The sequence below is a fragment of the Caretta caretta genome, chromosome 2, assembly GCF_965140235.1.
Source record: "Caretta caretta isolate rCarCar2 chromosome 2, rCarCar1.hap1, whole genome shotgun sequence".
Lineage (NCBI taxonomy): Eukaryota > Metazoa > Chordata > Testudines > Cheloniidae > Caretta > Caretta caretta.
This window is the reverse complement of record NC_134207.1, coordinates 131,455,349-131,477,932: the sequence shown is the minus strand read 5'-3', so window position 1 is coordinate 131,477,932 and position 22,584 is coordinate 131,455,349. Positions and strand designations below refer to the sequence as shown.

General features: G+C 39.0%; 1 protein-coding gene across 5 annotated transcripts in view; it reads right to left on the bottom strand.

The window, feature by feature from the left end:
* Positions 1-1,524: 1,524 nt before the first annotated feature.
* The window catches only part of CDH12 (cadherin 12), an 862,602-nt gene continuing 841,542 nt past the window's right edge, over positions 1,525-22,584 (bottom strand). For all 5 annotated transcript variants that reach the window (XM_075125425.1, XM_075125427.1, XM_075125428.1 and 2 more), the window contains 4 exons: positions 15,630-15,751; positions 12,095-12,212; positions 8,222-8,473; positions 1,525-3,333 (listed from right to left, as the gene is read on the bottom strand). In XM_075125425.1, the coding sequence (XP_074981526.1) occupies positions 2,834-3,333; positions 8,222-8,473; positions 12,095-12,212; positions 15,630-15,751 (992 nt within the window). In that variant the 3' untranslated portion in view covers positions 1,525-2,833. The remainder of the gene's footprint in view (positions 3,334-8,221; positions 8,474-12,094; positions 12,213-15,629; positions 15,752-22,584) is intronic.

Genomic DNA, 22,584 nt, shown 5'->3' with positions numbered 1-22,584 from the left:
TGCCACTGATTTCAATGGGAGTTCAGCACCAAGGCACTTCTCAAAATAACACCTGCTGCCTAGCTGCATCTTCAAGCATCTAAATACTTTTGAAAATCTGGCTCTAGAAAGTCACAAAACGTCCCACAACAGGTGTGTGGTAAAGACATGAATTGAATGGAGTGCCCAAACACACATTAACTACAACCCTGTCTTTCTCCCTTGTTCCAGATATCCATGTCCAACAGTAACTTCAGCAGGCTGAACTAAAACTGTTTGATTGCTCTTCAGATTAGGTGGCTGAAAGAAAAGATTTTAATTGAGATTGACAATTAAATTAATAATTGCATATCAATTCATTTCAGAAACAAAATCTTGCTGGAAGTTGATTAGCTAGATGATAGGAACATCTCAATTGGAAACCTCTTAAATGTCAAAAATATGCATCAATTTTGTATTTATTTAGCATACAATAACTCTCTTGTTAAATATGTATTGTGAGCAATGACATGGCAAGGATCATATTATCTGGCTACTCACCTTTGGAGTCCAGGCTGCACTATCCAGAGTAAATGCCAGTCTGCTCCAGAGCCCTACTATCCTGTTCTCCAGCCCCAGGATCCAGTGGAATTAGAACTTTTAGTGACATTCATGCTTTGTAAAGTCAGACGGTCAGAATCTGCTCTCTGTTACACTACTGTAGGAATTATTAGTGAAATATATGTAAAGAACTTGGAGTAATGTTACCAGGAACTGAATCTAGCCCTGTGACTTCAGTGGTGGGAATGGACAGTGTGGGATTCCTAATTTAGCATTTTGCTGTTGCAGAAGAGGAGTGATGAAATTCCTGTCTACAACAGAGATGAATCATCACATATACAACACGCAGAAAAGGGTGCCTCCACAAATGTGAATTTTGGCTGGATTAAGCCTCTCTAGCAAATGCTAGCAAATCATTCACATGAAGTTTTGTTTTACAACTGCACAATTTTCATTTATGCTACAGTCCCGTTACACCTCTTTAGCAGTGTAATTTACACCTACTATAAGAGCAGTGTAAAGTGACCTTCATGTAAACAATCATCAAGCCCTAAATTTGATTAAATTGTGTTAAGTGTGCTTGACATTTACAAGTTCTTTAGATGGCAAAGGATAAGATATTGTCCTTTGGTGAATGAAAGACTGTGATTCACGCAAGGCTCACACTCACCCTGCCAATGCCATAAACCTCAAGTGCAGCGCAAGCAGATTATGGAGCACTGTAGAAGTCTGAGAGAGAAAAAATAATTGTATATTCACTTTGGGCCATAACTGCTGCTTCTAGAAAAAAAAATTACCATACTTTAGATCAGCAGACAATTCAACATTAATATTAATACTGATGTGGCATCATCCAGGCCAATCAGTATCAGAATGGTCAATACTTGCATGGATTGGTTGGTTGGTTGTTTTTTGAAAGTGTAAGAAAAAATGCAATAAAAAAATCAGATGGAAAAAAAAAACGTCAAAAATGTAATACAAGGAAATGCCAGCTGGAGCTTCCAGTTTCTTGAACTTTGTTTATGTCACAATAAATCTTCAGTGGAATGATGTCTGGGTACCACATGATTTGAAATGATATCCACACTTCTAAGTATATGAGTATGTATATATAACATTTTACATGTATAATTTAATCTGACGCTGAATATTTTCTTGAAGACTACTGTAGGCTTAATTTTCAGAGTGCTCTAAGACATTTGAAACATCTGACACCATAGTGGCACTGATACCAAAGTATGACATATCCTGAATTTTAGAGTATGACCAGTTCCGCAGGTTCCAGCAGGAGTTTAACATATATGTCCTCTCTGTCATGTATGTCTACAATATTGACAGAATGACAAACTAATTTCAAAGAAAAGCAATGTGAGGTCCTTTATATATATTTCATTATTCATACTTACACTGAAAAAAAAACAACACTGATACTAAAAAATACATTAGCCCTCTAAAAACCACCACTGATGTACCAATAACTTGTCTGTACATGATGAGTTGGAGTCAAGGGAAGTTTCCTTCCTATAAAGGAATAGATGTTTTTTATAATTTTCTCTTTCATCCTGGAAAAAGTGTAACTGATTATTTTTTTTAAATATTCCTTTGTGTATGTGAAGATCAGTGTGTGGTATGTTTTTAATTTTGGGCTTTACATCTTGAAATTGAGTAATAGCACTTTTTATTCAATTTGTCAGTGAAATGCGGACAGAAGAAATGTGATATCTTGGCATACAATTATTATTATTATTCCTTAAAATAAAATAAAAATCCAAAACAATACCCCTTGAGTTTTAGTCACTGGATATATTCCAGAAAGTTATCTTCATTTTTGTTTTATAAGAACTAGAAGTCAGCATGTTGCTATTGCTTCTTGACATAAAGATAAAGTCCTTTATGTCCAGTTTACAGCTCAGTTCTGTAACACCATCATAGCAGAGTCTTTACCACTTTAAATGATAAAAGTTTCAATAGGCACTTTAGTGGAATTAAGAAAAATCTACCACTCTTCCACCGTGATGCCAGAAAGCTAGCTTCTGTCTAAGTTGTCATATCAGTACATTGTAGCTAATAGGCCTGAGCTTGTCTCAGTGTTATTCCCAAGTAACAAAAAACAACAAAAAAAAAGTATATCTTACAGGGTTTATCCTCCCTTTGCAGACCAAATCAAAACTGACAGTATGATAAATATAGTAACTTGCTGGAGACAGGTGCTGTCTTTAATAATCAAAGGAATCTTGTCCTATAAAGCTCGGGTTTTATTTTTAATTTGTTGTTGTTCTAGTTTTCTTATTCTTGCCTTTTGGGTTTCCCTCCCTTAAGTGACTTTAGCAGTGTTATAATTTTCTTCCTCTCCGAACATCTCTGCCAAGACTTTAAAGCGGGGTCCCCAGTCACTCAGGTAATCATAATCCTGGTCTGTCTCTGTAGTAAGTGAATCTATAGAGCTCAGAGACTCTGCTACAGATCCATTTCCTTCATAGGCATAGGTTGCCAGTGAATCATAAGGGGGTGCAGTGGGATCCACATCGTTTTCCTGCAGCCTTTGATTAATGAAATCTCTTATGTCTGTGTTGTCTTCCACTGGTGGTCTCTGACGTGGTAAACATAGAGTGTCCGGTTTTATATCCCTGCGTATTTTGTTATCTTCAATCACTTTTGGATTCCTCAGGGCACCAATGTCAAAAGCCTGGGTGTCTTCCTCCCCACCTCCTTCATCATCATAATGGATGACATTGTCTCTGATGTCTTCTTTAGAGGTCATCAGGGTGTCTTTTTTCTTCTGCCTTCGCAGTGCTACGTACAGCACAACAATGACTGGAACAAGGGAAGAATTGTAAATTAAGACAAGTATGGAAATACCTTGGCTGTCTGCAGACACACTAATATATCCTTCTATGATAGCTAAGGGCAATCAAAAGGATCTTTTCTTTAGAAGACATGTTCCTGCTACCTTTTTTTTTTTTTTAAAACAGTGCTGTAACCAGTAAGATAATATTTGCGGCTTGATGCACCTAACTCCCATCATGCTAGCTATGCACTGAATAATGAATAAGCCCCAAAGGGCTTGCCTTTACTAGTAAATAGAGCCATGTAGGAATCAGATTTTTTTGTTTTGAGGGTAGTTTCACAATGTGAAAATTTCTTCCATTCTAGAATGGCTGGAAGAACATTGAAAAATGTTAACATTTCCTGCAAGCTGAAATTATGTGTGTGTGTGGGGGGTCATTTTGGATTGATCAAAACTTTTCATTCACATTTTGCCTTTTTTATTTCATATTGTATTTTATAAAACACATTTTAAAATAACAAACAAAAATAATTTTGAAACAGAAAACCAATGTTCTGTATCAAAGAGGTCAAAATGTTCCTTATCACTTTTTTTTCCTCCAGTTTGGAAATTAATTTTCATCAATGGTGACATATTTCTGCTATATGTTTTGCTTTTTAAACAAACCAGCATATTCTGATGAAAAAATAATTCATAATATTCCTGACAATGTCAAATAGAAAATTACATTTGAACATGACCTTGAGTAGTTACACTAACTGACATGATGCTGATAGTGACTTTGCAGTCAGGGACAAATCATGTCAATATGGTATCAATTAGTTGGGGTTAAACACTGGTCCTAATAATTTACCAAGGAACCAGTGACACAGTACTGAACATGACTTCTCCCTGTCTATACTGACTGCAGGATCATGGCCAATAATATTGTGTTAATTAACATGGCTCTTCAAGGTGGTGTTCTAACTCAGTGTAACTTTCTAGTGAAAATTAACCTTTAGGGTACAGCAGGCTGACTTTTGAAATATCTGATTTTAAAATCTCTGTATCAGGTAGGTTTCTTAGATAACAATTATGGGGGAGGCTTCTAAGTTACAAGTACAACAATAAGTAGTAGGAAGTGGGTTTGAGAGATAGAAGATCACCTTAAGCCACAGGGAGTACTGAAGATTGTCATTGACAAATTAATGACAGGTTTCAGAGGAACAGCCGTGTTAGTCTGTATTCGCAAAAAGAAAAGGAGTACTTGTGGCACCTTAGAGACTAACCAATTTATTTGAGCATGAGCTTTCGTGAGCCACAGCTCACTTCATCAGATGTGTACCGTGGAAACTGCAGCAGACTTTATATACACACAGAGAATATGAAACAATACCTCCTCCCACCCCACTGTCCTGCTGGTAATAGCTTATCTAAAGTGATCAGCAGGTGGGCCATTTCCAGCACAAATCCAGGTTTTCTCACCCTCCACCCCCCCACACAAATTCACTCTCCTGCTGGTGCTAGCCCATCCAAAGTGACAACTCTTTACATAATCAAGTCGGGCTATTTCCTGCATAGATCCAGGTTTTCTCACTTCCCCCCCACCCCCAAACACACACAAACTCACTCTCCTGCTGGTAATAGCTCATCTAAACTGACCACTCTCCAAGTTTAAATCCAAGTTAAACCAGAATATCTGGGGGGGGGGGGTAGGAAAAAACAAGAGGAAACAGGCTACCTTGCATAATGACTTAGCCACTCCCAGTCTCTATTTAAGCCTAAATTAATAGTATCCAATTTGCAAATGAATTCCAATTCAGCAGTTTCTCGCTGGAGTCTGGATTTGAAGTTTTTTTGTTTTAAGATAGCGACCTTCATGTCTGTGATTGCGTGACCAGAGAGATTGAAGTGTTCTCCGACTGGTTTATGAATGTTATAATTCTTGACATCTGATTTGTGTCCATTTATTCTTTTACGTAGAGACTGTCCAGTTTGACCAATGTACATGGCAGAGGGGCATTGCTGGCACATGATGGCATATATCACATTGGTGGATGTGCAGGTGAACGAGCCTCTGATAGTGTGGCTGATGTTATTAGGCCCTGTGATGGTGTCCCCTGAATAGATATGTGGGCACAATTGGCTTATCCTTGCAACAAAGCCCGTTGCCAATTGTGCCCACATATCTATTCAGGGGACACCATCACAGGGCCTAATAACATCAGCCACACTATCAGAGGCTCGTTCACCTGCACATCCACCAATGTGATATATGCCATCATGTGCCAGCAATGCCCCTCTGCCATGTACATTGGTCAAACTGGACAGTCTCTACGTAAAAGAATAAATGGACACAAATCAGATGTCAAGAATTATAACATTCATAAACCAGTCGGAGAACACTTCAATCTCTCTGGTCACGCAATCACAGACATGAAGGTCGCTATCTTAAAACAAAAAAACTTCAAATCCAGACTCCAGCGAGAAACTGCTGAATTGGAATTCATTTGCAAATTGGATACTATTAATTTAGGCTTAAATAGAGACTGGGAGTGGCTAAGTCATTATGCAAGGTAGCCTGTTTCCTCTTGTTTTTTCCTACCCCCCCCCCCCCCCCAGATATTCTGGTTTAACTTGGATTTAAACTTGGAGAGTGGTCAGTTTAGATGAGCTATTACCAGCAGGAGAGTGAGTTTGTGTGTGTTTGGGGGTGGGGGGGGAAGTGAGAAAACCTGGATCTATGCAGGAAATAGCCCGACTTGATTATGTAAAGAGTTGTCACTTTGGATGGGCTAGCACCAGCAGGAGAGTGAATTTGTGTGGGGGGGTGGAGGGTGAGAAAACCTGGATTTGTGCTGGAAATGGCCCACCTGCTGATCACTTTAGATAAGCTATTACCAGCAGGACAGTGGGGTGGGAGGAGGTATTGTTTCATATTCTCTGTGTGTATATAAAGTCTGCTGCAGTTTCCACGGTACACATCTGATGAAGTGAGCTGTGGCTCACGAAAGCTCATGCTCAAATAAATTGGTTAGTCTCTAAGGTGCCACAAGTACTCCTTTTCTTTTTATTGACAAATTAATGTTCCTTGGTTAAGTGTAACATAGCACACTGTTACCACACTGAATGGAATACAGAGAACCACTAATAGTCCCAAATCCTCTACTCTGAACAAAACCAAAGTAAATGGGCCTCGGAGTTCTGTGGGAATCAGTGATGGAACCGACGCCTCAGACTCCAGAGTCACGTAGCAGCTGTTGCTATAGCTCACACTCTTCAGTAATTTATTCAGTTGCTCTGTCACATCATAGAATCATAGACATGCAAGACTGGAGGGGACCTTGATAGGTCATCTGTCTAGTGTTTCTCAATCTTGTTGGGCTCAGGACCCATTTGTAAAAGTTTACGACCTGTCTCAACCCAGTAAATAGTCTGAGGGTGGAGGCCGTGGGGTGGTTTTGGTCAGGACCCATGCCCCACAGGGGACAAGATCTGTCAGGCACTCGCCCCTCAGTGGCATCTCCTGCAGCTCTGTATTGTGGGGTTTGTTAGGCTTGGCTCTCCCCTCTGGTCATTGCAACCTCTAGGGTTGAAGCATCGCTCAGGTTTGGCCCATCCCCCTGACTGGGCTAAACTTTTGTGAGTGAAGTTGTTACCTGGCTCATTGGGCTTCAGTGCCACCCACTCTCTCACATTTGGCCTATCCACACTCCCATCATTAGGGCAGCCCATCAAGCCCCGTGTGACAGGAACCATTAGAGCTGCCAAGCGACCCTTTGAAACAGTCTTGCAACCCAATTTGACGTCCCGACCCTGGGGTTGAGAAACCCCAACCTCACCAGTCCCCTGCACTGAGGCAGGACTATTAGTAGTAGTCGTATCTAGAACCTGGGTTTTCAACCTGTGGTCCCCAGATCTTTGGGGGTCCACAGGCCATGTCTAAGATTTCCAAGGGGGTCCACACCTCCATTTGAAATTTTTTAGGGTTTGCAAATGAAAAAATATTGTAAATCAGTGATCTAGGCCATTCCTGACAGGATTTTGCCTAACCTGTTCTTAAAAACATCCAAGGACAGAGATTCCACAATCTCCCTAGGTAATTTGTCCCAGTCCATAACTATCTTATATGCAGGGATTGAGTGTGTTCATTTGTGTGTCCTCCACCAGTAGTTCTGTGTAAGGAGCACAGATCTGGTCTGAAAAGCTTGGATTCAGGGCATTTAATACTTTGAAGTGCTATTTTAGGCATAGGCTAACACCTATCAGAATCTGAGTTACCTAGTCTACTGTGTAAGCAATAAAGCAGGTTTGATTACACTACTAGTGTAGTGGGGCTTTATTTTGGGGAAGATAGGCAGTAGCATGGGCTGCCAATGACACTGTATAAGTAAGACCTCATGTAAAGAGCACTTGTGCTCAAACAGCAATGTCATGCTATGGAATCCATTTCTGTACAAATATTGTATTATTTTTCAATGGTCCAGTCAGCCACAGGCTACATTATAATTAGGTCTTCCTGTCTCATTTCTTCATTCTTCTTACTTAATCCCTCATAATAATTGAAGAAAGGTCCTTACCAGGTAGCTGCTGGTGCGGATTTAGTAATTTTATATATATATGGAAATCAGTTCCTCATGAAAGGTATTTAATCAACACTGTTTCAGAGCAAAATTTGCATTTCAAACCAAACTGTAAGATATTTTTCCCCACTCCATAAGAAATATGTAGTAGTTAGCAGATTGCATGCTCGGATTCAAATTAATGGTCAGTGCTTTGGGATATTTTTCTACAAAGGTAGAAGCATAAAAGTTCTCTTTGTAAACAGCTGTACATTTTCAATGGCCTTTGTTAAACAATAAATGGAATTATGGTGACTCAAATTAATTCACAAGTAGAATCAGAGACATACTTTGTTACAGGATGAAAACTAACCTAGAAGTATAACAATACACAGCAATATTGCGATCAAAGCCCCTGTGCTGAGTCCAACTGGTAGGAAGATTGCTTCAACATTGCAGGATAGAATGGTACCATCGGAATCGCATCTACAAACGTGGATAGTCATTGTGTTTGTGCTGCTCTGTACAGGATAGCTGCTGTCTTCTATCACAACTGGGAGGAAATACAAGTCTTGCTGCCTACGGCTGTAGCCACTTCTCCTGGTTTCAATTCCAGCTGTGTTGTCTGCAAAACATGACAGCCCTCATAGGATTGTTTCTATGGTGCTTCACTTAACATTTAAAAGTTTGTATTTTGTTGAACAGCAGAAAGATAATCTGGCTTCCTGAATCAGTAGATTATATATGCTCTGTAAATCCCTTGGTTCATTAATACTGAAGCTGTCAAATTCAAATCAGATGCAGCCAAGGTTTTTTATCAAGGCAACAACTAATCTTTGTTGTTTGTATTCATTTATCCTGCTGAGCTTGACAGCTAACATTTCAAAGCAGAAATGAAAAGAATATATATTTTCCTTTTTTTTTTTTTCCTGTTACAGGTATTCCATTAGCAGGGGATTTCAATCTTTCCTTTCCTTTTCTTGCCATGGAGTTTGGATCAGGTCCCCATTATGAATGTGTCTCACTTTAACCCTTTGGATTTGATAATGAGGCAGCTGGAGGAAGCACAATAGCCCCTCGACTTCTCCACCCCACTGAAAACAGACAATTAAAAAAAAATTACAGGAATCAACTGAGCCCTTCGTGCCGTTAGTACATTTGCCACTAATCAGTGCCGAAACTGCACAGAGCTCCCGGGAGCTGAGTTTTGCTACTTCTTCCCAGCAGAAGCTGACTTACCACTGCTTTACGTGAATCAAACAAACTTGAGTAGAAAGGCAATGATGTGAAGATTAAAAGGATTAAATAGAGGCGAAAGGAAAAGCATGATTGGAAAGCAATTTACTATCAGGTCTGATTGGGGATAGCCTGCAGTGCTTATTCCCCTTTACCATCTCTCCCATGTGAATTACTGTCTAGTTCAGATCATTTGCTGCAACATTACAAGAGTTCACTTACTGGATGTTTTTTCCCTTCCCCCTTTGAATCCTGCCACTGAATATAAAGATTAAGAGCCACATCCAGCTCTCAGATACCTATGTTCAACAATCATTAAAGCTGGTAGGAGTTGAGTGCAAGTATCTATAGACCGGTTTCAGAGGAACAGCCGTGTTAGTCTGTATTCGCAAAAAGAAAAGGAGTACTTGTGGCACCTTAGAGACTAACCAATTTATTTGAGCATGAGCGAGCTGTAGCTCACGAAAGCTCATGCTCAAATAAATTGGTTAGTCTCTAAGGTGCCACAAGTACTCCTTTTCTTTTATCTATAGACCAGATTTCTTAAGCACCTAGATACTATTCTGATTAAAGCTGGTTGAACATTTTCCAACTGAACATCTTTCTGTCAGACAATGGTGTTTCATTGAAACTGAAACTTCCCACAGGAATGTGTCAGTTTGGACAACATTTTGTCATGGGGCGGTGGGGGGCAGGAGCTTTTTTGATAAGGTTTAAAAATTCCATTTTTTGACCAGAACATTTTGATTTCCTTAGTATCAACATGACAATCCATTAAGAAAATAATTTTATGTTGTATAGTAATGTCAAAATTGAAAAAAAAAAATTCAATACTCCCAAAATACTTCCCGTCCCCCCTCAAAAAAAATAATCTTCATGGGTAATTTTTGAAGTTTTTTTTTTTTTTTCTAAATCAGAATGAAGACAAAGAATATAAAAATTCCGGAATTTACCACAAAACAGAAACTGTGGTTCCCACACAGATCGAATTCTGATGAGGTGCCTTGCAGCTGGTCTGCACTTAAAAATGCCACAGCTGCACCACTGCAGTCGCGCTGCTGTAGCACTTCTGTGTAGAAACTACATACCCTGATGGGAGGGATTCTCCTGTCAGTGTAGGTAATCCACCTCCAAGGGGTGATAGCTAGGTCAACGGAAGAATTCTTACATTGACTTAGCGCTGTCTACAAGGGGACTTAAGTTGGCTCAACTATGTTGCTCAGGGGGTGTGGATTTTTCCCCCTACTAACCCCCGACTAACGTCATTAAACCAAATAATTTTTTTAATTGCAGACCAGGCCTTGTAAGAACAATAACAGACAGGTAGGATTTGGTCCTAAATTCAAATACCAATAGTTATGGGAAATTAGCATTAAAATGGGCCTGAAAAGGCTCTTTGGATGCATATGTATGCCTCTGGCACAGTGTTGACTATTCTAGTAACTTTTATTTTACTGTGAGTCCTGCAGTGCTTGGTGTTTGTTTGTTTGTTTGTTTGTTTGTTTTCCTTTCTTTTAAACCCAAACTCCTGGAATCAGGAGAATCCCAGCTTTCATTTTAAAATGTTTTAAAATCTCATAGTTGCAGAGAGAAGCTTAAAAACATGAAGTCACTTAAAATATTGGGTTTTTGTTTCTTTTAAAGTCTCATGATTTTATGCTATTTGTGATTTTTGGGAGCCTTAACTCCTAAGGTTTGAATGGTTGGGGCTGGCAAAACTGCTGCCATTGCAGTTGCTAGGAGCAGTACACGTCTTTAAGAGCAGAATCTTGTAGACTACTTTGGTGTGGTTTTTCCTCAGCCTCTGGTCCCCCTGATTTCTTCCCCCAGCCCCCCAAAGGAGAAAATCAATGTTATGAAACAAACTCTTTCATGCTTCCTTTCCCTTCTGTGCCTTCCTTTTTCTTGTCATGGCTGAACTTGAGGTAGAACTGGATGCAGTTTTTTTTCATGACAAAGTGCTGATTTCTTGAAAGCAAAGCTTCTTGTGGGAATGTAACAGTATTAATAAAATAGGTTTCTCAAACCCAGGATGGAATTTCTGGAGAGAGAGAGAGAGAGAGCCATCCCAGAACAGCCAATAGCCCAGTGGTAAAGGCACTCACCTGGGATGTGAGAGATACTGATTCAGGCTATTTTGGGGTACCTCCCTCTTTTTTTTTTTGTATGGAAAAAAATTTAAAGGTCTCAGTTTTGTCATGATGTACAATGGGAAAAATTCTGACATCTTGAAAAAATGTTCAGGGCAGTAAATAGAGCTGGTAAATAGAATAAATTAACTTGAGGTATTCCTCCTACATTCTACTTCACCTCATTCCTTCAACCCCCTACCTTCCTATTTCTGGGCTTCTCTCACTCTATCATCAGCTTCTTATTTTTCACCTTCTATCAGCAAAAAGAACTCACTGGCCAACTATGTAGGGGAAACAGTGAACGTGATTGTGTAACAAGTACTATCAAATGCACTAAGTAAATTAAATGAAAAAAGAAGAAATGTGAAAATCTTTGTGTAAAACTTCACTGTGCATGAGTCATTAATCATAATACACTCATAAAAATGGGCTATTGCATGTAAACGCTGATTCTGTGTAGTTCTCTTTGGCTTTGACAACAAAATACAAACCCTGGTACAGATTAGTTGGCCCTTTTTTGATTCATTGATTGTTCGTGAACAATCAAGGCAATAGATTATGTAAATATAAAACTGTCAGGGATTATTTACATACTGTATTACATTTAAGTATTCAATAATATTAAAATATTCCGTTTACAAAATATGTAAATTATTTACACAGATTAACAAATTTTAAGGCCTAAAGGGACTATTAGATCATCTAGTCTGACCTCCTGTATACCACAGATCCTTACATTTCACCCAGTCACCTCATTGAGCTCAGTAGCTCATATTTGGCTAAAGTATATCTTCTGGAAAGGCACCCAGTCTTGATCTGAAGTCATCAAGAGCTGATGTATCTACCACTTCCCTTGGTAATGTGAGTAAACAACTTACTCCTGTAGTCTTGGACTGTGAAATTTGGTTTGGTGGACGCCTCAGGTGACAGTCTAAAGGAAAACCTTTGCCCAGCAGGGGACAAATCTTTGTCCGCAGCACTGACAGTCTGAATTACCTGAAATGAGATTGAAATAGAATTTGAGGTCAGTTCACTCTTTTAAAAGAAACAGCTTTGCAAGAACCTTAATGTAGTCATCAAATGAAACAACAGAAATGGACATTTAAGCAATAAGACACAACAGAGTCTGTTTCCTGCTGGAATAAAGTGCCATTCCTCTGTGCTGTAAGGTAAGAGGATGAACGCAGAATGCCACATTCTCTTGTGTAGTGGTGTATCCAAGCAACTCACACTGTGAACTGTCTGAATGAGATTATAAAATCATCCCATGAAAATACTAATGGAAACAAATAAATATTTTGTAACTTGTACCTAAAAAGCATCGTGATGGGCACAGGAGAGATATAGATATTCTCTTGCCAAGTAGTAACACCATACTATATAGTTCACATTAAGGAAAAAACATGTGATAATTAGGATGAAATAAATAAGAATTTAAAAATAGAGACAGGTTTAAATCAAAACTCCAGATCTAAATGCCTTTCACAAACTCTGTGGAACTTTGGCTCCCCATAGGCTCTTGCTATAATTGGTTTAGAAGGAATGGTCAAGAGTCTGTCTCAGAAGACCTCTTTTGTATACAAATGGAGAAAGGGAAGCATCAGAGCAAAAGCGCAGTTCAAAAGCCAGAGATGCAATAGTTTGGGAGTATGTGTGGGACTCTGACTTTATCTACATGTACATCTTGCACTGTTTTTAAAGCTGATTTAGTAAAACTGGTACAAACCCCTTTGTGGATGCTCTTAAGTCAGTTTGCACCAGCTTCGTTGATTACCAACTTAATACCAAACTTATGTAAAATGCTTTTTATCAGCAGCTTTTGTAGCTCTTTACAAAGGAGGTTAGTACCATGGCCCCATTTTAAATATGGGGAAATTGGGGCACGGACAGGTGACATGACCTGCCCAAGGTCACAAAGCAGGCCAGTGGAAGGAGCCGAGACTAGAACCTAGGTCTCCTGAGTCCCTGGTCCAGTGCTTTATCCACTAAGCTCCATAAAAGCATCATGTACACTGATGTATGTATGCCTTTATAGGGGATTCCGTTGGTTTTAAAAAAGAAAACTCTTTAGTGAAAGAACTACAATTTTCATATGTAGACACTGTCTTAATATTGGTACCTGTTCAAGCTTTGCAATGCTCACCTGAACCAAAATTTGTAAGATTTTCCCATCCCTAGTATCACTGATTAGATAACACACTGATAGGTGCTTTATAAATATCATATATTAATTATATCAGTAAAATAAGACAGATTAGTAGACAGAGGTACATGCAGACCATAGATGGACACTGATTACTACAGCACCTCACTGAATCTGGTTGATGCACAATACTCCTTTAGTGGTAAATTTTGAGCCCTCCCAGCTTTCCTCCCAAAATAAAAACAAATGGTCTGGCACTGAAGTTGAGATGAAGTAGTACAACTGAAAAACTGCCACCACCTAAATATAGATGTGGGTTAGCTCCCTGCCTTCTCAATGGAGCCAACAATTTTTTGTCAATCAATTTTTATATATTCATGTGTTTTGAAATCGCAGGCAAAACTGTCACTTAAAAAAATGAGTATGATGCTTACATAGACAGGTGTGTTTTGCTTTTCGTTAGTCACTGATTATAGAGCAGGCAAAATCATTCTAATTCTATAGCTGATAATCAATGTTCCCTCTAATTTTTTCCACCCATGTGCGGAATTAATTTTGTTATGTGCACCAGTATGGAGGTAATGTGTGGATGTGTGCCACCAGTAGAAACAAAAAACCTAGATACAATATATATTTTTTAAAAGTTAACATAGGGATAATTACTCCAGCCAGGACAGGTTAGGCATTTTTGAACTCACTACTCAAAGAATTAAATTTAAGCATAAGAGAGAAATCAAAATTATGAAATGCGTAGACCAGCCAAAAAATAAAATAGCATTTTGAAAGAATAAAATTACAGAGACTATATGACAGGTTTCAGAGTATCAGCCGTGTTAGTCTTTATCTGCAAAAAGAAAAGGAGGACTTGTGGCACCTTAGAGACTAACAAATTTATTTGAGCATAAGCTTTTGTGAGCTACAGCTATATGTGCATTGCAGGAAGTATCAAGAAGTAACAACAAGTTATAATAATACAAGTATGTGTTGGGAGGTGAGTGTGAAAGTGTGTGAGAGAGAGAGAGAGACATACACACACACACACATACCTCTCTCCCCTCCGCAGCCCCCAGGCTGGGGGAGAGGAGTCTCTCCCCGGCCGCCACAGCCCCAGGACTGGGACCGGGGGAGAGAGGTGTCTCTCCTGTCCCAGCCACAGCCCCGGCCAGGCCTGGGGAGAGCTCCATGTCTCCCATCCCTGTCGCAGCCCCGGCTAGAACTGGGGCTGCAGGAGAGAGGCGTCCTCCCTCCCCCTAGCCCAGCATGCCCCAAGCTCATCCAAACTCCCATCACCTCACCCCACTGCCCCCACCCTCCACATTCTTCATGCTCACCTCTGTGTGTGCCTGCGCGGCTGGTTTGCAGCCCTTGATGGGCTCATGTGCGGTCACAAAGGTGCACACCATAGAGGGAACACAGCTGATAACTGAAGTAATCAAACTGTTATAGCTGCAAGCCCTGTTTCCTTGAGGCAAAATTTTGCTACAGTACAAAAGATGTTATGGCCTAGGGTTTTGCAGACCTTTGACCATTCAGCACTTAAACAGGATCACATAGCAAAGAATTGTGGACCAAATTCTGATGCTTCAGTCAGTTGAGAAACATCTTACCCTGTGTATTCTACTATTGACTTAAATGGATCACTTGTGGAGTAAGGTGCTGTTCAGCTGTGTGAGGGTATCACAATTGGATCCTGAGTGTAAAGTATATATTTCAGCCTGCTGATTTGGGGTGAAAATATCTCTGCTTTGTTGAGACTTCTTCCCAGGGAAGGAACATATGGATAAAGACACCTGACCAAGTATCATCTAATTGTTTCCTTGAGCCCACCTCCTCTGTTTTATCCACCTGTTGTCTATAGTCTTATGCTTAACCCTAAGCTCCTTGGTGTAGGAACGGTCTCTGTTATATGCTTGTACAGTGCCTACAATGAGGCACTGGCCCCTTGGTGCTACCATACAACAAATAAATAGTACCAGTAACGGAAAATGTGATGGGCAATAATAAGAATTTTCAAAGGCCATTGCTTGTTTTCATTGGGAACACATAGCTAATTTTCATAAGGATTCCAAGCTGATACTATCAACGCTTTCTAGGGGATTTGGATGCTGAATCTTTGGTGCTCAAATCCTTTATGCAGCTTTGAAAAATCTCATCCACAATTTTTTATTTTTAAGTGTGTCCCATGAACAATACATTTTTGTTTTTCGAAACTGGCTTTTACTTTTATAAAATAATAATAACGTTAAAAGGAAATCAAAATATCAAAATACCTGTCCTGGTTTTGCGTTTTCACATACAGATGTCTCATATGGCACTGAAATTTCTGGAGGAAATTCGTTGACATCTAAGACATTTATTATAACATTGACCTTGCTGGTTAGTAATGGATTACCTATTAAAAAAAATTGACAGGAAAAATTAGGAAATACTATTTCTGTATGTCCCCCACAACAACACTCATTATCTTCCAGATACACAGCTTTTACACTCGTACAACTCCTTGACTTCAATGGACTTAGTTTTCATTCTCACCAGTGTGAGTTCAGACTCGATTCAAGGGCTTTATTGTTTTGGGCCAGATCCTGATTACCTTATTTACACTGAGTAGCATCTTCCTATTCATGGAGTAAGGTAACTACTCAATACAAGTAAGGGTATCTAAAATTGACCCTTCAGATGGAAATTATAAGTGCATACTTTTCTTAGATCACTTTAAAAGAATTCTCCTGCTAATCCTTTCCCATGATTTAAAACTGTATTCATTTTTTCTAATGATGAAACATAAAAAATCCATAAACTTAATACTTACAATCCGCTATACATCTTCAAGATGCTGTACAAATGGTAATTAATTAGGAAAGTAAATAGATACACGCATAGTATGGATGGGGAATATGAGCGAGAAGGGTTCAGTGACTTGCTAAAAAGCTACAGAGTGAGCCCGTGACAGAGTCAGTAGTGGAACGCAGGTGTCTCTGGATTATAACATTGGTTAGTCCACTAAACTATGCTGCAACAATTATCCATTTTCTGTACAGGTAACACATACATATGTGCACAAAATAAATATTTAAAAAGAGTATGCTTAATGTTAATAGGCAAGGACCTTCCAGCTCTCCCAAATTGCTGTGTTATAGAGATATTACTGGTATGTTGTTTATAGAATTATGTGCAAATTCAGCAGGAACAATTCCACTATGCAAAATTCTCCACATTGGGCTAACCCTAGGGATTTAAAAGCAATTGTGTTAGAAAATCAAAGGATAATTTCATCCCTCAGGATTGAAAATATGTGGGCTTCTATGCAGTTATAGTTAACCATAAAAAAAAAAAAAAAAAGGTTATGCGCTGTGAGTCATGCCTGGCAGAGCCACAACAACGTGGGATAAGAAATATAAGAACTGTCCTAAGCCTTCACCCATTTTTAGAACCAAGTTTACACGGAACCTTTCAGAAGTGCTGAATTGTTTGGATTTCTTGCTTATTTTATATTTTTTGCACAAGCCACTGCAAGCCTGGGATCTGTGACCAGCACGGCCAACAGTGGGGGTGGAGAATATAATAATTTGCTGTGTGTATAGGCTAGCAATATACAAGTCCCCACCTCCAGACCAACATAGAAGCATGGTGGGAATTATACCTCTGAGAGGCACAATTTTTTTCCTGTCCAGTGGCACATCTGGATGCTACCTCTTACAAAGCCACAATCTAGACTTGAATGATTTCCAAATCAAATTTGTTAAGTTGCAAAACCAAGCAACAAAAGAATATAAACTGTGTTATTTCTTCTTGTGAATCAACACTAATACAAATATTTTATCAAGTCAAATTCTGTTCCTTTGCAACCCCATTTCCTTCAAATTCATCCTCAGCTACACCTGTGCAACCTCGCTGAAGCCAAATGGGTTTAACAGAGGACAGAATTTGGCCCTGCAGTTGGAAATTAAGTGACAATTCTGTTGATAGACAATCTAAAATAAATTCTACACCACTCTCTCAAGGTTGAATTGTCTCTGTAGTGCTAAAAAAGTAAAAATGTAGCAAAAGTTTATTTTAGTCACTAAAGAAAGTAACAGTGATTCTGAATACACAGCAGCAAAGAGTCCTGTGGCACCTTATAGACTAACAGATGTATTGGAGCATAAGCTTTCGTGGGTGAATACCCACTTCGTCGGATGCATGTAGTGGAAATTTCCAGAGGCAGGTATAAATATGCAAGCAAGAATCAGGCTAGGGATAACAAGGTTAGTTCAATCAGGGAGCATGAGGCCCTCTTCTAGCAGTTGAGGTATGAACACCAAGGGAGGAGAAACTGCTTTTGTGGTTGGCTAGCCGTTCACAGTCTTTCTTTAATCCTGAGCTGATGGTGTCAAATTTGCAAATGAACTGAAGCTCAGCAGTTTCTCTTTGAAGTCTGGTCCTGAAGTTTTTTTGCTGCAGGATGGCTACCTTTAAATCTGCTAGTGTGTGTCCAGGGAGGTTGAAGTGTTCTCCTACAGGTTTTTGTATATTGCCATTCCTAATATCTGATTTGTGTCCATTTATCTTTTTACGTAGGGACTGTCCAGTTTGGCCGATGTACACAGCAGAGGGGCATTGCTGGCAGATGATGGCGTACATTACATTGGTGGACATGCAGGTGAATGAACCGGTGACGGTGGTCAAGTAAGGAGGTGTTGTTTTCACAGCTTCTCTTTCAACAGCACCTCATTTTAAAAATCTTGCCCATGCAGCAGTCCTGTCTGGAAGGAAAATTGTATATTCATACAGAATAACTCAGTCATACATGATTCTTTGAGTCTATTATTAGTTCATTTTAGGGAAAGCAATGAAGATCATTCTGGATTGTATTAGCAGGAGTGTTATAAGCAAGACATGAGAAGTAATTCTTCTGCTCTACTCCACACTGATTAGGCCTCAACTGGAGTATTGTGTCCAGTTCTGTGAGCTACTTTTCAGGAAGGACGTGGAGAAATTGGAGAGAGTCCAGGGAAGAGCAACAAAAATGATTAAAGGTCTAGAAAACATGACCTATGAGGGAAGATTGAAAAAATTGGGTTTCTTTAGTCTGGAAAAGAGAAGACTGGGGAGGGACATAACAGTTTTCAAGTATGTAAAAGGTTGTTACAAGGAGGAGAGAGAAAATTTGTTTTTTCTTAACCTCTAAGGATAGGACAAGAAGCAATGGGCTTAAATTGCAGCAAGGGAGGTTTAGGTTGGACATAAGGAATAAGTTCCTGTAAGGGTGGTTAAGCACTGGAATAAATTGCCTAGGGAGGTTGTGGAATCTCCATCATTGGATATTTTTAAGAGCAGGTTAAACAAGCACCTATCAGGAATGATCTAGATAATACTTAGTCTTGCCATGAGTACAGGGGACTGGACTAGATGACCTCTCAAGGTTCCTTCCAGTTGTCTGATTCTATGAAAGACAGCTGCAGAAGAAGTTCTGAACCTAAATTGTAGATGAAGATGACAGTATGAGGGCACAGTCATCACTGTCAGTTCCTTTGTATCATTAAAAAATATAATAAAATATTTTGCTAATAATACATTAGTTGTGAATGATGTATGTTCTTGCAAGTGTCTTGTAAATGAAAGCAGCTGACTAGTTAAATTGTTTAAAATCTTGGTAGTTCCTATTAAAGTAGTAATCTCTCTATATATCATATCGATTTGAATTTTCTTTTGGAAGTGTTTCATATGAAAGCTTATTTTCGTTTTGTTTTCAGCTTCTGTAGCACAGTGTAGAAATTACGGGGGGGAAATTTTTAAAAAAGAAAAGTTAAGAAGGGATTCAAGTGACTGCCATAAAAATCAATGGGAGTGGTCTGGTTGTGGTTTTTTATTAATTCCTGTGCACCACTTTGAAAACATACCCATTTTGGCCTGTCACTGATAATCATGAAAGATAATACAAGGGGCCAGATTCCTCTATCCTTACTCATGTAGGCTAATACCTTACAATAGCGCTGCCTCAACCTAGCTATAATCATAAGAATAATAGTGGGGCTCCCAGACTTTGTTACTATAAACAATAATAATAAATAGAAATTTCTCTAGAATTTTCTCTTGCTCTGGTCTTTCAATCTATTTCCTTTTAAAAATTATAACCTGAGGTGTTCTTGTGCTAATAATAGAATTATATGAGTCATAGCCAGCATTATCAACTTGTAAGGAAAGTCTGCATTATTCATCCATATCTGCATTTGGGTTTATATATTGCTTGCCACTATCTTTAGCAATTTGAGTTGCATTGTACTTGTGCTATTACTAGAAAGTAACTTGATCTCTTGAGGCCTACACCATCACTCCTAGTCAAGCTTAGTTGTGGTGGAAGAAAGGTAAGATAAGCATCATCACTGATTTTAAATACAGCCCTTCTTGAAGCCACAGATGCGCAATGGAAAACAATAAGGACTGTGTCCCAGGGATGAGACAGGCGTAGTTGATCCACAGAAACTTGTTCATGACTTGACATTATTTTCCATGCAAAGTAGCATGGTGGCAAAGCTCTTTGAGCTGCTGGGGGCTAAGATGGTGGGCAGTATTTAAGTGGTAAACACAAGAAGCACATCACTTAGTCAATTGAAAAAAGGCCTTAGGAGCCAGCCAGAAGTGGGATTTTCTCTAAATTGAGGGGAACAATCTTAATATTTGTTTTTGTTCATTTCACAAATGTAGATTATTGTACGAGAGGAGAAAACTCTAGACAGCAGAGAAAAGTATTAACTTTTGTGATCCATTGTGCCTATGCTGATTTGGGGACCTAAATATAAGTGATGTGACGTTTTCTGAAGAGCTGAGCACAATCAAATCCCAGTGAAGTCAGTAGGAACTGCAGGTGTTTGGACAATGGTGGTACAAACCCCTGGATCTTGTCTATAATCTCTACTCTTGGAGCTGCACTTATTGGGTAACTATGGGTTGGAAACTTCCTAATGAAGACAAGAGAAGGATGGTTTGTGCTTACGGCACTGGGTGGGGAGCTGGGACATCTGAGTTTACTTCCTGGCTATAGAACTCTTCTGTGACCTTGGGCAATTCACTTCACCTGTGCCTTAGACCATAATCTGTAAAATAAAACGTGGAGAATTGGGGCCCTAGAGATTGCTTTTGGAAATTCGGGCCGTTAGCTATTAAATTCATACCTTGTATACTCGAATTGTATGTATATTACTTCATAAATACACACATGGTTAGGCTTTTTTTTTTAATAGGCTAGAACTGAGGGCTATATACAATTACTTGAATGGATGAGACAGTTAACCAAATCATTCTCCCTCATCTTGGGAGAATTAAAATTAAAATGTCAATTTTTGTATGTGCTAATTTTCAAAAGTTATTTAAATTTTGTTTTGCTGGGGTGGCTTGGAATGGGGAACATATGAGATTATTTCATCGAAATTGCAAAAGGCAATTGGAAAAAAAAGATAAGTGAACATTTTTTGCTCATGGCTATGATAATTCACAAGGAATATAAAACCTCATGCTTCAGGACATAGGACAACCTCCAATTGACAGGGTTAAGAAAGAAACTTTCTTGATGGGCTGGTTATTCTATAATTGTCCATTATGAGGTATTTTTCACCTTCCTCTGAAGCAGCTGGTAATGGCTACTTTCAAAGACAGGACACTGGGTTAAATGGACCATTAATCTGATCAGGTGTAGCCATTCCACTGTTCCTACATCAGTACTGAGTAACTGCCATAATGTTCAGTTTTAAAGCAGGAACTCGTCTAAATAATTAAATTATCTTTCTCTGTCTTTTTCAATGGTCCCCTCACTCCTTCTCCCTGACAAAGGCAATGAATATGATAAAGTATTTAAAATGTTTCCATGGCAGGGAAATTCAGAAATTTGCCCTTTTCCCCTCCTCTACTACTACTTAGCATTTCTGAAATCCCAGCATTTCCCTCTGTTACCTCTGAGTCAGACAGACCTGTATGAAGCTTTGACAGGTAATATGTCTTCATTCTCCAAAGTATCGCCAACTATAGGTGTATTGTATGTATAACATTTATTTTTTATGAGATGAATAACATTTAAATCACAAATATTAAGGTATATGGGAATATGAATTTCAAGTGTATGGGAGGTATAGGTTTACTAAGTTGGCTAATGGTCAGAATTGGGAATTTCATAATGTGGGCTACATGCAACAACTCTACCATAAGCACAATGTTACTATAACTGTATTTCCCTTTATATTTTTTTTGGCTTGTTTTTTTTAATTACTCTGGAGTCTGGGAGAATAATAAATGGATTCACAATGAGTTTGCTAGACCAAATGCCTTATTTCAGGACAAGTTTGCAAATCGAATATGCTCATTACTTACCAATACATCTAAATATTTAAGCTTTGCTTAAGCACAGCCTATTAAGAGACCTCCATTTCTTCAACACCATTTCTTTAAAATTATCTGAAATCAGATTACAATTCTGCTGGCCTATTTCTTCTAAGTCACTCAAGAAAATGTGCTTCCCCCCTACAAAGGTAAGGTCAGAAGTCACAGGTTTAGTGTATACACATAATGAGATGACTCCTTCAGTTTAAGTGCATAGGCACTTTATTTTATTTACTGTTCTATCTTCAGCCTTTAGGGATATTCCTCTGGCTCAGTTTGGGATAACTACAACTGAGATTTTTTTTTCAGGTGGAGTAAGTTTTCATAATATATGTATTTCTCTCTAAAGTCCTCCCTTCTACGTTATTAGTATGTATTGTTTATTGAGAACTAATTGCTGAATAATGCATAAGGGAAAACATGGTCCCTGCCTCCATAACTTACATTCTAAAACAGATAAATGATACAGTACTATCATAAAGTGCACCAGGAGTCCAGATCCACAGCCTATTGAAGTCAATGGAAAGACTTCTGTGGATCAGATGCGGATGATTGAACAACAGGTTTTTTTCCAAAGGATGAAACAAACCTAGGAGAATTAACTTTGACAGGGAAAGATGTGTGCTATACAGAAGGATGTAAATGAAGAGGGGGATGATTGCTTGATGCCCCATGAGAAGGAGGGATTTCCCAACATGGGGGCAGACTGAAAGAAGGCACAGAGAGGAGCAGGGGAGAAGACAACCAGGGAAGTGACAAGGCAGGGGGGCTTGGGCAGATTGAGAGGAGAGATGGATCAGGCAGGTGAATTCATACAGAGCCTTCCATTACTGGTATCACCTCAACCTTAACTCCATTCTAATATAGTTTTTGTCT